The following is a 15,381-nucleotide window of genomic DNA, read 5'->3' as shown; positions in this document are numbered from 1 at the left end:
AGGTGTTCTGTAGAGGAGGGGGGGCCAGGGTTTCTGTAGAGGAGGGGGCCCCAAAGCGCATGCCGGTTCCTTCCCGGGCCCCCCACTGCCCTGCCCACAGAGGCTCCCTGCCGAGGCGCCACCATTCCTGTCCCTTCTCTCAGTGTGTCCTGCGTGCGGGCCCCCGGCCCCAGGGCAGAGACGGCCCCGCTGCCCTCGCACTGGGGCAGTGGGGTGTGGACGGTCCCTTGGCCCCAGCACCCCAGCCTGAAGCCGCAGCCCTGTCCCGCCTGCTGGAAGAGCCTTTCCTTATCTGCCTTTCGCTGCAGGGAGGGGGAGGGGCTGGCTCCAGCCCTGGACGGGGGGTCGGGGCGACGGTGCAGCCACTGGTTGGGGCCCAGGGAGGTGGTCGAGGGGAGAGGGCCGCTGTGGCCCCCCGTGCTGTGGCTGGAGCTGGCCATGGGGCAGCACGCCGTGGGGACCTGCGCCAAGTCTGTGGGGGCTTGTCTCTCAGGCAGGTAGGGCCCCCCCACAGGGGAGGCTCAGCCAGCAGGGGACCGTCCCCTGGGAAAGGGGGCACCGAGTGACAGGACAGTGACGGGCAGCCTGACGGTGAAGACGAGGTCATGTTCTGAGCCTCGGAGTAGGTGCTGTGCTTGTGTCCAGGGGAGAAACCGGGTCCGGGGGATGAAGACGTGTGTGTTGCACAGCTAGTGAGAGGGGCTGGGAGGTAGACCGAGGCAGCCTAGCTCCGGGACGGGACCGGAGTGCCGCACGGACGCTGGACCAGCAGAACCCCAGGCTGTGGGGACCCCGGGTGGCCGGTGGGGTCTCGTCCCTGTGACGGTCCTGAGGCGGGCGCCGTCACCTGGGCACGTGTGCCCTGGACCTGCCGGTGCTCGGGCCCCCCCCGCTGCCGGGCTCACACCCACCACCTTTAGCGAAACGTGAATTCCGAAACCGCGCGGTTTAAACGCTCGGTAACTTGAGGCTTCACTTCGCTTTGATTTAAGACAGACCGTCTTCGTGGAAAAATATTTAAGCTTACCTCACACCCCCTGGTAACGTACAGTACTGTGTGGGGACCCCGACCGAGCTCTCCACAGACGCACCGCAATGGCTTCGGTGTTGCGTTCCTTCCAGCTGGGATGTCAGGTGCCCGCACGGGTGGAGGAGACTGTCTGCAGGTGAGGAGCCACGTGGCGCTCGGGAGGGGCTTTCCTCACCGTCCCCCCCCTCAGCCTCAACTCACCGTTGTCTCCAGCGGTTACTCCGTCCTGCACAGAGGAAGCTGAGGGGGGACATCGTGCAGACAAGAGCTCACTGAGGAGGAGCAAGATGGCGGCTGTGGTTGTGCCCGTGTGGTGGGCCCTCCACGTGGGGCCCACAGGAGCAGCTCGCCGACACTGTCCTTCCCCTTAGTGAAGGAGCAGCCCGTCCTGCCACAGGGAAGTCACTTTTGACTGCTTTCCTTTTCAGTAGAGAAACCAAATCTTGAACTGTTGTTACTAATATATTTCATGTGAACAGCTAGTCCACCCCCCCCCGTGTTCATCCATCCATCCACCTACCTATCCACTCACCCACCTACTCACCCCACCCCCATCCATCTATCCGGATATTGGATCAGGTTTACCCTGTGAGAATGCGAATCACATGTTATTATGCAGTTTGTTTTTGTCTTGAAACGGGTGTGGAGAGAACCCACAAACCAGGCGGTGGGGGCAGGTGTCCGTGATTCCAGCGTAGGATGTCGTCAGTGATCATTCCCTTCCCTTCCTGGCCTCCGGGCCCAGCCTCTCCCCCACTGCCCATGCCGGTTTCCCTCTAAGTCCTTTCTCTGAGCTCCTGATTTTTGCCGTACACGGGAGGCTCGGCAGCCACTCATGCCCTGGGGCCGTGCGCCCAGAGGGTGACCTGGTGACCGGCAGGAGTGCGTGGTGGGTGCTGCCTTGTCCACTCCGGGCAGCACGTCTTGGAAGTATGTAGAACTCTCCCGCCCCCGCCTCTTTGCACGGCTCCTTTGTCAGACGTCGGCGGGCAGCCCCACTTGGAGGGAGCCTTCCTTCTCCCGAAGCCACAGTCCTGGCCCTAGGGGGCCGCCTCTGCCTGCCACTCTCATCCCTTAGGGCCACCCTGCCCCGTCATCTTGCCCTCTGCTGCTTCTCCCCTGGGTTACATTCGGCCCAGAAGGAGCCCAGGAACACGCTGGCGTGGAGACCAGAGTCACACGAGAGGGCCGAAGCCAGCCTCCACGGCCCCTCGCCGCCGGCTTCTCGTTCCTTCCATGGATTCGCATACGTGTGTGTACTAAGTTTCCTGTGGCTGCTGTAACGAATGACCACAAACTCAGTGGCTTAAAACAACACAGATGTGTAACTGACGGTTCTCGAGGGGAAGTCTGAAATCCGTCTCACCGGGCTGAAATCAAGGGGTCTGTCCTGTGCTCCTGTTGGGGGCTGGAGGGGGAGTCTGTCCCCTGCCTTTTCCAGCCTCTGGGGACGGCCTGCGTGCCCCTGGCTGGAAGACACACATGTGTTAAGGGTGTGCGTTAAGGGTATTAGATCTGGTTACTGTCCCATCTGGGGCCGAAACACAAATGACACCTGCCAAGTTCCACTTGCAGGTTCTAGACTGTGCGGAAGGGACGTCTTGGGGCCGCTGCGCCCCTGCGACAGTGCGCGTGTGCGCTCTCACGCACCTGTTCTCTCCCTCCTGCTTTCCATAAACGGGCTCACTTCCTCTGTGTCCCCAAGTCCCTCATTTCCATGACTCTGGGTCTCAGAAATGTCCTGTGTGTGTCACTCTGGGGGACACTCATTCTGGTGGGCTCTGCTTTACCCCAAAGCCAGACCGCGACGTATCTCCCGCTTCTCGTGACAGGTGATGCCGTACCGGCCCCGCTCACCTCCCCTGCAGACTCTGGGTGACAGCAGCACCCGGGCGTGCCCTGAGCTCGGGGGTTCACAGCCTTCTGCAAAGATCGCTGGTGACGTTGGGCACTTTCTCCCATAGATCATTGGAAATACTTGACTCGGGTTTTGATGGGTCGTGTTGAACGTGCAGACAGGTGTGGGCTGTCAGACCTCCAACGGGGGGGGGGGGACAGCTCGACTAGGGTCTTTATCAGTCTCTCAATCCACCTTGACATCAAGCCTTTGACGTTTCCTGAAGTCTTTGTTCTCAGTATTTTTTCCTCTTTGACATCAACATTAGGTTCCGCACTCACCCCAGACTTTTTTTCCTTTGTGGTTGTGACCGTATGTAACAACGTGACAGGCCCGGAGCTTTCGTCACACACTTCGTTAGGTTCGGGGGGTCTGCACATCTGTCTCCCCGAGGTCCTCGTGTTCTGTCCTAACGAGAAAGGGGGATGAGACCGTGTCTCCAGGACTTTCTCCCCCGTCGTTGGGTGTATGTGGCTGATAATTGGCTTGTCACATCTCAGTGGGTTGTCAGAGTGTCCTACTTCCCCGTCCCCTCACACGCACAGCCCCCCCCGTCAACATCCCGCCCCTGAGCTGCGTTTCCGTCTGTGAACCTGCACTGACGCGTCACCACCCAGAGTCCACGGTGTCCCCCGACTCGCTCTGGCCGTGCGTGTCACGTGGGCTTGGACAGGTGTGTGATGACCGCGGTCGACCACCACAGCACTGTGAGGAGGAGGGAGTGTTCTCACTGCCTACCCACTATCCACACACCCCGCCCCCCGGCCACCCTGACCTTCCTGCCGTCTCCATGCCCCTGCTTTCCCAGAACGTCACACAGATGGAATCCTACAGGACGCAGCCTTTTCAGACCGGCTGCTGTCACTTACTGACCTGCATTTAAGGTTCCTCCGTGTCTTTCGTGGCTGACGGCCCGTTTCTTCTTGGCGCTGCCTACGTCCCGGTGTCGGGAGGCACCGGCGTACCTGCCCGTCCCCTCCCGGAGGGCACCTTGTGGCTCCCAGGTCTGGCAGTTATGGATCCAGCTGCTGTGAGCATCTGTGTGCAGGGTGTCATGCAGACATGGATGGTCACCTCCTCCGGGCAGACCTCCAGGAGCGTGATCGCGGGGTCGTGTGGTCAGAGCGTGTTCAGTTTTGTGAGAACCCAGCCAACCGTCTTGCGAGGCGGCGGCACCGCTCTGCTCTCCCAGCGGCAGGGAGGAGGCGCCCGCCCCTCCGCGTCCCCGCCAGCGATCCGCGTTGTCGGCGTTCTGGGGTGTGGCCGTCCTCACGGGTGCGCGGTGGTGTCGTCGTCGTCTTCACTCTCATTCCCTGATGACGTGGACACTGCGTGTCGTCTCTGGGGAGGCGTCTCTTCAGGCCGTTTGGACACTTTCTAATTGAGTTGTTCATTTTCTTATTGTTGAGCTTTAAGTGTTGTTTGTGTCGTTCGGACGTGTCTTCTTTTATCAGACGCATGTGTTACACGTGTTTTCTCCCAGCCTCTGGCTCGTCTTCCCGTCTCACCAGTGTCTTCGCAGAGCAGAAACCTTACACTTCTCCGCAGGCCAGCTTGTCGTTAGGTGGTAGCTTTGGTGCTGGATCTAAAAGCCCCCTCCTCTCCGAGGTCACCTAGGTTTCTCCTGTTTTCTCTTCTAGAAGTTAAACAGTTTTGCCTTGTGCGTTTAGGTCTGGGACGCACTGTGAGTTAATTGTTGTGAAGAGTGTAAGGCCTGTGTCCAGGGTCCCCCTTTGCGTGTGGGTGTCTGGTTCTTCGAGCACCCCTTGTTGAAGAGACTCCCTTTGCCCCCCGATTGCCTCTGCTCCTTTGTCGAGGAACCAGTAACTGTCTCTGTGGGGCTCTCTTTCTGGGTTCTCTGTTCCGTTCCACGGATCAGTTTGTTCCTTTCTCCACCACCGCACTGTCTTGATCACTGTAGCTTTATAGTGAGTCCGGAAGTCGATAGTATCAGTCCTCCAACTTTGTTCTTCTTCAACATTGTGTTGGCTATTCTGGGTCTTTTCTCTCTTCCTATAAACTTCAGAATCTGTTTGTCAATATCCACAAAGTAACTTGCTGGGAGTTGGATGGGGATTGCATTGAATCTATAGACCAAGTTGGGGAGAACTGACATCTTCACAGTATTGTCTTCCTATCCATGAACATGGAATATCTCTGCATTTATTTAGGCCTTTGATTTATTTCAGCAGAGTCTTATAGTTTTCTCCACATAGATATTGTACATATATTTGTTATATTTACACCTAAGTAATTAACTTGTGGGAATGCTAATGTAAATGGTATTATGTTTTTCAAATTCTGCTTGCTCATTGCTGGTATATAAGAAAGTGAATTTTGTGTATTAATCTTGTATCCTATAACCTTGCTATAATATTAGTTCCAGGAGTGTTGTTTTTGTTTTGTTTTGTCAATTCTTTTGGATTTTTTTTGCATAGACAATCATGCCATCTGCAGACAGATTTTATCTCTCTTTTCCCCATCTGTGTACTTTTGTTTCCTTGTCTGGCTTTGCTGCGTTAGCAAGGACCTCCAGCATGATATTGATAAGGCGCGGTGAGAGAGACATCCTTACCTTATACCTGATCTTAGTGGGAAGCTTCAAGAGTCTCCACATTACATATGATATGAGCTGTACGGGTTTTTTAAATAGATATTCTTCAGGGGCACCTGGGTGGCTGTCGATTGAGCATCCCCCTTTGGCCCAGGTCATGATCTCACAGGCCGTGGGTTCAAACCCCACGTCGGGCTCTGTGCTGACAGCCCTGAGCCTGGAGCCTGCTTTGGATTCTGTGTCTCCCTCTCTCCCTGCCCCTCCCCCCGCTTGTGTGCTGTCTCTATCTCTCAAAAGTAAATAAATGTAAAAAACATTTTTTTAAATAGATATTCTTCATCAATTGGAGGAAATTCTACTTTATTCTTAGTTTACTGAGAGTTTTTACCATGAATGAGTGTTGGATTTTGTCAAAGGCTTTTTCTTCATCTACTGATGTGATTTTGTGATTCTTTTTTGTTAGCCTGTTGATGAGACGGATTTTCCGTTTGTTGATTTTCAAATGTCAAACCAGCCTCACATACCTAGCTTAAATCCCACTTGGTCATGGCTGGCCTGGTTGCTGAAAAGGAAATTGTCTTCACCTAGGCAAGTCCCCCCGATTCCTCCATCTGAGGGGAGTGTGGGCTCACAAGACGGACCCCCGCTTGCCAAAGATGTCACCCGCTGCCTTCCCACCAAGGTGTTCTGAGCTCCCAGAGCTTGGGCAGATTGCGGGTTCCTGCCCGAAGAGGCCGGGCCGGCGGCAGTGCAGCCGCTGCTCGGACGCCTGCGGGGAGACGGCCCCTTGCTCGCCTCTGCCTGGAGAATGGACCAGTGGTTTTCAGGCCGTTGCATTCGAGGCTTCCTCCCTATGGGAACCATGAACGATTTCATGGAGAGAAGGGAGCTGTCTGTGAGCNTCCAGAATTAATTTAGAAAGCTCGTAGCTGCCTGGGAGGAGGGGCGGTGGTGGGCGTATCCGTGTGAAACTCTGGGGACAGTTGAGTCACGGTCACTGGCACGCAGGCTGGTGAGAGTCCTGTTTGCTTCATCTCAGAGCATCTCCCTGCGTGCGCCTCAGGCCCGGGGAGCTTCTGATCTGAAGGGACGACCACAGCAGCTGCTATCTTGGTGGACGGCAGTGTCTGTCGTTGAGCATCCAGTGACCACTGATCTCCCAGGGCCCCGGGGTCTTTCTGGAAGGGCCCCTGCTCCCTGGCACCGAGGCCGGGCCACCGTGCCACCGAGACTTCTATCGCCCGGCGCCTGGCTGCTCCCCACTTGCCATCTGCGCGAGGGTCTCACCTGCCAGACTCGGGGAGGCCTGGCTGGCTGCTGGTGCTGCCTCTCGGGCGGGACGTCAGGGCCGTGCCCAGCCGAGCGGCCCTCCGCCACCTCCGAGCACCAGGCCCGGCAGGTGCCCAGTGCATGTCCTCACGTGGGTGGCATCTGTCTCTCTTCTGTTCCCATTCTTTGTTCTCAAAGAGCTCTTTGAGAGCAGAACTTGCCTTAGGAGGTCGGGGTTCGGCATCTCTCTGCTCTGACCTGGGAAGTCCCGGGCCAGTCTGGGCCCGTGGCTCCCGGCAGACCCCAGGCCCCCAGTGCACACAGATGCGTACACGCATTCGTGCACACGGTCGCGAGCTCGCTCCCCACCTTCCTCGGGACACCGCTGGTCGGCAGCCCGTTTCCAGAAGAGCGTGTGCCCGGTGATCACACCTGGGAGGAAGGCCACACCCGGGCCGGAGGTGGGGCCTCGAGAGAAAGGGCTTCAGGCCCCGGCCCTTGACCGGGCTGGGCGCCACCTGGGGAAGTGGGCGTGCTTGCAGGGAACCACCAACGTATGGGTGTCTCCTTGAGCTGGCGGGGCCCCTCCTGTGTCCAGCAGGCCCCGCCCTCCGCCCCCAGCACCCGACCCTGAGGCCGTCCGGCTGCGGAGGCCCCTGCACTCCCTGGAGGTGTTCTCGGCGCCTCACCCGCAGGCTCGTGCAGGTGCCCGGTCGAGTCAGGCCCTGCTGGGGCCCAGGGCTGGGTCATGGGGGGCAGCGCCGGTGCCCCCTCCCCCCCAGCAACCTCTGGTCCCACCCGGAAGGATGAGAAATGAGAGAGAACTCCGGGCACCATGGCTGCGTCCTCAGCCCAGGCCGGGGGCACGTGCTCTAGGACCGAGGAGGGTATTTGAGCGGAAGGGGCCGCCCCGTGTGAGCATCCGTTGGTGAAGGAGACCACAGTTCTCCCCGGTGGCTCCCGGCCACGTGGCCCCTCTCCAGGTCGGGGCGGCTGTGGCAGCGCAGCGTGGACACCGTGAGGGGGAGGAAGGCCCCTGACAAACCTGGGCACTCGGGTGGGACTCGCCGCATCACGAATGAGCAGGCGCAGAGTCGGGCTGGTTCCGGCCGGGACAGCCGGCCGCCTCCCGCTCTGATTTTCCGGCCCCGGGGCTTTGATTAGGTCCCGGCTGGATCGCAAGGTAGACAAACCGCAGGGAGCGGCCTGTGCTCCGCTCTCTCTCTGTGATGCGGTGATGTCGTGAAGGTCCGTGCCCCCCGACGGGGGCCGGAGTCTCCTTCCCACTGTCTGAGGGTGGGAAGGGGCCAGGGGGGTGGGGTGGACCCACATGGGGGGTGAGGATGGGGTGCAGCCCCCGGCACCCTCTGCAGGCCGTGCAGCCACACGCTCGCCCCACTTCGGGCCCGGGAGCCACGAGTCCTGGCCCCGGGAGGGTGCCGGGCGGGTGGGGAGCCCCCCGTGACTCAGTGCCCCCCGGCACCCTGCCCGCTCGGTGTCTCCCAGGCACAGCCTCACCGGGGTCTCCCTCCTCTTTGCAGAGAGCCTGGGCACGGAGGTGGGGCTCCTGCAGCTGCTGGGAGAGCCGCCGCCGCCCCAGGTGACCCAGGTGGATGACCCCGACGTCGGGCCGGCCTTCGTCTTCGGCCCGGACGCCAACAGCGGCCAGGTGGCCCGGTACCACTTCCCCAGCCCGTTCTTCCGCGACTTCTCCCTGCTCTTCCACATCCGGCCCGCCACCGAGGCTGCGGGGGTGCTGTTCGCCATCACGGACGCGGCCCAGGCGCTGGTCTCCGTGGGCGTGAAGCTGACGGCCGTGCGTGACGGGCACCAGCACATCCAGCTCCTGTACACCGAGCCTGGCGCCGCCCGCACCCACACGGCCGCCAGCTTCCGCCTGCCCGCCTTCACCGGCCAGTGGACGCGCTTCGCGCTCAGCGTGGACGGCGCCACCGCGGCGCTGTTCGTGGACTGCGAGCTGTTCCAGAGGGTGCCCTTGGTGCGCTCCCCGCGGGCCCTGGAGCTGGAGCCCGGCGCCGGCCTCCTCGTGGCCCAGGCTGGAGGAGCGGACCCCGACAAGTTCCAGGTAAGCTGATGGCCACCGCGCCCCGTGGGACCAGCCACCGGCACGAGGGACAGCCTGCCCCTGCCCCGCGTGCCAGCCCCAGGGTGAGGGCCAGCCGCGGGGCAGAGCCGCCAGCCGCTCGCCTGCGGGCCCCGGGGGGAGTCTCAGAGGCCCCTTGGGGCCGTCACCTTCCTAACTGCATCCCGTCCGTGGCACACAGGAGCCCCTCCTTGTGCGTGGTGCCTGTGGTGACCCCGGGGCTCCAGGCCCCCTTGGGTGGGCAGGGGCCGGCGTCCAGGCGTAGCGACGTGACCTGTGCACAGTCAGAATTGGGAAGCTCAACGCGGTATCCGCGGAGCGCAGCGCTCAGCGTGGGCTGTTGTGGGGGGGCTGCACCGTGGCCGCTTCAGGTCACCCACCAGCATCAGCCTGACCCGTGTTGTCACCAAACCACGCAGCAGGCCCGCAGCTCAGCCTCCGAGCAGCGAGCAGCAAGGGCGCCATTTCCCCAGGGCAGCTGGCTCGTGGCGGTCTCCACCATGTCCTGGGGGAAGCCCCTCCCCGCCAGGCCTGGCCTTGGCCTTCATTCTGGGGGGAGGCCGATCGCAGAGCCTGGACGGGGTCTTTCTCCCGGGCCCTCAGCCCCTCACTTGTGGGAAGCATTAGCTGGGCTCCCGCCTCCCGCGAACACGCCGTGGGCACCCTCCAGGGACACTGACTCACAGACCCCCTAGCCCTGAGCCTGGAGCCAGCCTGCATCTGGACCGTCCCCACTCTGTGGTCCAGACAGGGGCCCCTGTGTGTGCCGAAGGGGCCGTGTCCCCGGGGGACAGAAAGTTAATTATTGCCCAGACAAAGGCTGCTTGATGAAAGTTGTTCTAAGTGCTGGTGACCTGGGTGCTGAAAGCTGACCTTTCACCTTTGGCAGGAGCTTTAACCCATGGGGTCTGGGAGCCGGCAGGACTTTGACACCAAACTGGGCCTCTTTGTGTTTTCATTTTGATCCTCAAACATGATTAGCTGCAGAGAAGTCAGAGAGAGCCGTCCGTCGAGGGGGCTGCGTCCCCTGGCAGTTTGTTGTGACTTCCCGGGAAGTTGAGGATAGAAAAGTGCCCCGCGCGTTCCCCACGCCTCTAACGCCTCGCAGAAAGGCTGCCCGTGTGCTGGTGGGGTCAGGGCTGCCCGGGTCCCCAGCATCGCGGGTGAGGACGCCCAGCGCCGCCTCCCTGTGCCTGGTCAGGGCTGTGTGTCACGGAGGCGAAACACGTTCGCCTGTTGAAATAGGCAAACAGTGGGTGTTTTAACTTGCACTTCTCGTTTGCTAATGTAGACAGCTTTTGATTTTTTTACATGATTTTTGGGTATTTGCATTTCTTCTTTTGTGACTGGCCTGTTCATGTTCTTTGCATTTTTGTCTTGGGTTCAATAATTTCTTATTGACTTATACAAACTCTTTATATAGGAGAGAAAATGGCCCTCTGCTTTGTGCACTGTGATTCCTATCTCCTAGTGTGTCATTTCCCTTTTCACCTTGTCATTTTTTTGTTCAAACCATTGAGATGTTTAAAGTGTTTATGTGGAAAATACCCATGGTGAGAAAATACGCACATGGCACGTAACGTCACGGCCGAGGCTCTGCAGGCTAGGAAGGCCGGGCGGAGCGAGGCGGCGCCCTCCGCAGCCCTGGGCTGTGGCCTGCTCTCCCCGGCGGCAGCTGACTTCACTTGTGTCACATGCACCTGAGCCAAGAGCAGTCTGGCTCCTTCTGTCCCCACGGACTCGAGGCTTCAGGAATGTTCTGTGTGGGTGTTTGATCGGATTCCAGCTGGCCGAGAGAAACTTGTAGAACAGAAGACAAATCGGTTTAGCACAGGGCTTTGCAGACTTTCTGAATTGAAGTTCCTGGGGAAGGATCACTCACGTCACGTGATTTATAAGATTTGGCAGAAGCGAGCTCGGGACTCGGGGAGCCAGGAGGAAGCCGGGCGTCCCCTCCGGCCTCTCCGAAGCGGGGCACCCCGCCCTCACCGGCGCCGGTCCAGGCGGGTCTGGACAGAACCTTGATTGTTTGCCTCTGGTCAGAAAAACTGGTCTTTTCGGGTTTATTCTTTTTCTTGAGTCAAATGTGGTGATAAGTATTTACCGGGGGGCCCTGTGTGCCTCGCAGTTCTGTTCACAGCGCTTCCCCTGAAGCGCCATTTCCAACTCTTTCTCGGTGGTTTTGTGCCTTTTTACTTTTTTTTACCATTTCCAGAGCTCTGCGGCCGCATTTCCCTAGACTCTCTCCCCATTCGCTGCTGGCCGCACGCCTGCGTCTCTGTGCAGCTCCTCCCTGGGCCACCCCCCACCCCCGGAGCAGACGCGGCCCTGGGGCTGTGCTCCAGCGATGGCACTTCACGCCGAACATTCATCTCCCTTGTTCGACGGGACTTCCCGCCGCATGTGGCATTGTGGGCCCCATTCCATAGAAGTAAGCACCCGGCCCACTGGAGCCAGGAGGCTCCCCCAGCCGTGGCAGGCTCGATGCCCAGAGGGCGCGGAGCGGGCCAGAAAGTGTCGTCAGGGGCCAAGGCCCCCAGCCCAGCACTCAGATCCGCCCCCCGGACCGCGGGAGAGCCGNCCTCGACGTGATGCCGCCGCATCCCTGCCATTTCCTGCCGCGATCAAGGGGGAGAGAGAAGCTGCCTGTGGCGGACGCGCTTGCCCGGACGCGCCCCCACGAGAAGGAACCGTGAGGCAGCAGGTGCTCCCGTGCCCCTCGGCCGGGGCCGGGCGCGAGCAGGCGGTGAGGGGCCGCGGAGCAGGGGCGCAGCTGTGGTGGGTGAGGAAGGCGGGGGAGTCTGGCCCGAGCGCCACATGCCACCCCTACCCCCACAAGCAGGTTGACTCAGCCTCCACCCACCACCAGGACACGGCGCTTCCCGGCAGGGCCCTGAGGCCGGGTCAAGGTCACCTCCCAGAATCCGCTGGCCGGAGGCCAGTGACCTCCGTGACTGGCTTGCACAGCACAGGGTTCTCATCACACGAGTCCGCCACACGGCGGGCAGCCCGGCACGACAGGACGCGCGCTCGACGGTCTTTGTTAACAAAGCAGGACGTCCCCAGATTTCACAGCGTCCGCCTCCGGGTCCGGCCCGTGTTTGCAGTGGCTCCTGTGGCTTTTGCACCACCGCCGTCTTCCCCGCTAAGCGCGTCCCCGGGGAAGTGCACGTGGCTCCGGGAGCCGCAGCCAGCCCCGCCCTCCCTCCCGCACCCCTGCCTGCAGCCTGGGGAGCGGCCTCGGGCCAGGCGCTGGTGCCGGAAGCTCCGAGCCCCCAGGAGGGGTCTGTGGGGACCGTCACGGTGGGACGTCTGCCCCCCACCCCACCTGCCGGGAGCGCCCACGCCCTCCCCTCACGGCACCCCTGCTGCCCCGTGGAGAGCTCGACCTTCTAGAATTTAACACCTGCCCTGTGCTGCCCTCGCGTCTCCCAACGGTCACCTGGGCCACCCTGGCCCTCCGTCAGCGGGACTGGAGGGCTGAGGACTTGCATCTCCAGCCCGAAGCCAGTGCTGCCCCCGACCTGCCCCCTGCGTCTTTACAGGGTGGCCCGTATTTCCCGGGGAGCTGGTGCCCCCAGGAGCCTGGTTGGTGCAGGGCACCTGGGCGTGTGTGAGGTGTGTGCAGCGTTCCCCGCTCCTGGTCTGCACATGTGTGCTCGTGTGCATGCAGCCCTCACATGCACACACGTGCTCTCACACATTGTGTACACCTCACTGCATGCACATACATGCTCCCACACATTCTCACACGTGCTGTCACTGCATGCACACATGCTCACGTGCACATACGTGCTCTCACACACTCACGTACACACCTCACATGGGCACATGCTCACAGTGCTGTCATTGTGTGCACATGTGCTCACATGCACATGTGTACACATACATACACACGTGCTCACACATAACCCACCCACACAGAGCTCACACACGTGCACACTCACACACATGCTCACATGTAACGCATCCACACAGAGCTCATGCACGTGCTTACACACATGTGCACACTTACACATATGTGCTCACACGTAATCCATCCACACAGAGCTCACATGTGTGCTCACATACACACATGCACACTCACACACGTGCTCACATACACATGCTCACACATAACCCATCCACACAGAGCTCCCACACATGCTCACGCACACGTGCACACTCACACACATGCTCACACATAACCCATCCACACAGAGCTCCCACGCTCACATGTGCTGTCACTGCATGCACACGGGCACACATTCACATGCACATACGCACTCATACACCTCCCACACAGCTTGGTCACTCTCCGTGGTGGTTGGACCGTCCAGGAATTTGCAGGGAAGAACACTTGTCCTTTAAATATGCCAACCGCTGCCCACAGCGACTCCCTGCACCACTGGCGTGGACCGCCTCTCGTCCCGGGCCCCTCAGCTGCGGGGGCCTGTCTGCAGCCAGTCGCCGAGCTGCCCCTCCTCCACGCGCCACGGCTCACGGGTCAGGGCCCTGGAGGGGTTCTCAGCAGTAGTCCCGCGCGGTCGGTCAGGCCGTCCCCGAGTCCCCTGATGGCTCTGCAGTGCGTTCCCCGGTGACCACCGTGAGGAGAGCCGGGCCCCAGTCTGACCTTGCGCTCTGCGGCCACGAAGCAGCAGGCGGCATTGCGCCTGGAGAGACGGCGGCAGGGACCCACGAGGGTGACTCTGGGTCTGATGGCAGCAGCAGCTGCAGCGGTGCGGGGGCTGCTGGGCTTGGGGTTAGACACAGGCCCCTGCTGGTGTGGGTGAGACATTGGGGGCTAACCTCTGCCCACCGGAGACCGTGCTCTCTGTGCCTGGACACTCTCTTCCTTAAAGAGATGGAGATCTCATCTCCACCTTCCAGAAGGATACCACTGGCATCCTCCCGCAGTGAGGCCACCCAGCAGCCTGGGGACAGGCCCGTGGACGGCGACCCCGCCCCCGGTCCCTCAGCCCCACAGTCTGGCCACCGTCTGTCGGCCTCCCTTGGGGCGCCACGGGGCCTGGACCTCACCCGTCGGGTGCTGGTCCTCACCCAGGTGCCCAGAAGAACCTTCTGGAACCAATGACCGTCCTGAATCCAGCTGAGAACAAGGACAGCTTCCTTCTGGGCTTTGACCACAGAGCCACGGGCAGCTCCTGCCTCTGGTCTTCCAGAACATGCTGTGGCTGGTGGGAGAACAGTGAAGATGAGGTACATGGTCCTGCCTGCGGCCATGTTTCCAACACCTGAGTCAGCCCAGCTTCTGGACCCTGTGCAGCTCCGTGCACCCCACGTCAGCCTGTGAGCCAGTAGCCACTTTGGTGGCCCTGAGTCATAGTGGCTGCCCACGGTGTCAGCCCCTTCGTGCAGAGGAGGACAGCGCGTGTGTGTGCAGAGCACCTGCGCTCCGACGGCTCCCCTGCGGTCCTGCCTCCTCAGCCGCCGCCTCCCCCTGCAAGTTGGGAAAATGAGCACCTTGTGGTGATTGTGGAGCCAGGGGTCTCCCTCCACCTGAGTCCCGCCCAGGCCCGACCACCCTCCAGAAGCAGGTGCATGTGTCTGAACGAGCACATGTGTGCAAGTGCACGCACGTGTGTGCACATGCATATAAGCATGTACCCACACAGCACATAGCTGCACACACGTGGGCACGCGCACACAGCCACACAGGGAGATGGCCTCACCATCAGCAGTTGGGGCATGGAGCCGAGAGTACAGAGTCCGTCCGGCAGGACTGGCCTCAAGGTCAGAGATCCAGGAGTGCTTCCTGGAGGCGGCAGCTGTGGGAAGTGAGTGGGGCCCTCAAGCAGGGCTCACCTGGGGACACGCAGGGGTGTTGTTGGTTTGCTGTCACGTGCCCCGTGCTGGTGTGGAGCAGGAAGGTCATGGCATCGAGGGTCAGGAGATGAAGGGAATCTCAAGGTCATTTGGAGGAATATACAGAATAGCGGAGGGGAGTCAGCACATGGCCCGCGGACACATCCAGCATCCCCTGTTCTGGGCAGCCCGCAGGCGAGAAAGGCTTTCACACGTTGAAACGGGCGAATCAGAAGGGGACTCTCGCGACGTGGAAATGACCTGAGTGACATCTCAGTGTCGGTGACGCTGGGAACAGCCGCGCTCAGCCCTCGGCGCACTGGCTGTGGCTGGTGCCGAGTGGACGCGTACCAGGCGGCACGGAGACCGAGGCCTCCGCAGCTGGCTCTTTACAGAGAACCTCTGCTGACCCCTGACCCCTGACCCCTGACCCGGCCCTTCTCTTAGAGCTCAGAACTTCCAAGTGTGCTTTCTGCTTGGGGAAAACGCGCGGGAGTAAATCCCAGCGGATCAAACGTTAAGAGAAAAACAAAGCAGCTGGAAACCACAGGTGTGGACACCCACCATTTCCAGGCAGGGACACGTTTAGAAAGCGGCCCCGGTGGCCTCTGGTGCTTGAGTGCAAGGGCTCAGCCGAGCGGGTTCGGGGCCGAGCGGCGGCGGCGCGGGGGGCGCCACACAGACCCCGCCTGGGAGTCCGCGCCCCGGGCTCATTCGGCTCC

At 60.8% G+C, this 15,381-nt stretch overlaps 2 protein-coding genes across 2 annotated transcripts in view; one reads left to right on the top strand and one right to left on the bottom strand.

Moving 5' to 3' along the window:
* Positions 1 to 15,381, bottom strand: part of SLC19A1 (solute carrier family 19 member 1) — a 98,146-nt gene that overhangs the window by 27,480 nt on the left and 55,285 nt on the right. The gene's annotated exons all lie outside the window — the stretch shown is intronic.
* Positions 1 to 15,381, top strand: part of COL18A1 (collagen type XVIII alpha 1 chain) — a 50,303-nt gene that overhangs the window by 3,098 nt on the left and 31,824 nt on the right. Inside the window, 1 exon segment of the mRNA XM_077755351.1 lies at positions 8,292 to 8,836. Coding sequence (XP_077611477.1) covers positions 8,292 to 8,836 — 545 coding nt within the window.

Source organism: Crocuta crocuta, unplaced genomic scaffold (genome assembly GCF_008692635.1).
Source record: "Crocuta crocuta isolate KB4526 unplaced genomic scaffold, BGI_CrCroc_1.0 scaffold675, whole genome shotgun sequence".
Taxonomy (NCBI): Eukaryota; Metazoa; Chordata; class Mammalia; order Carnivora; family Hyaenidae; genus Crocuta; species Crocuta crocuta.
This window is presented reverse-complemented; position numbering and strand designations above follow the sequence as displayed.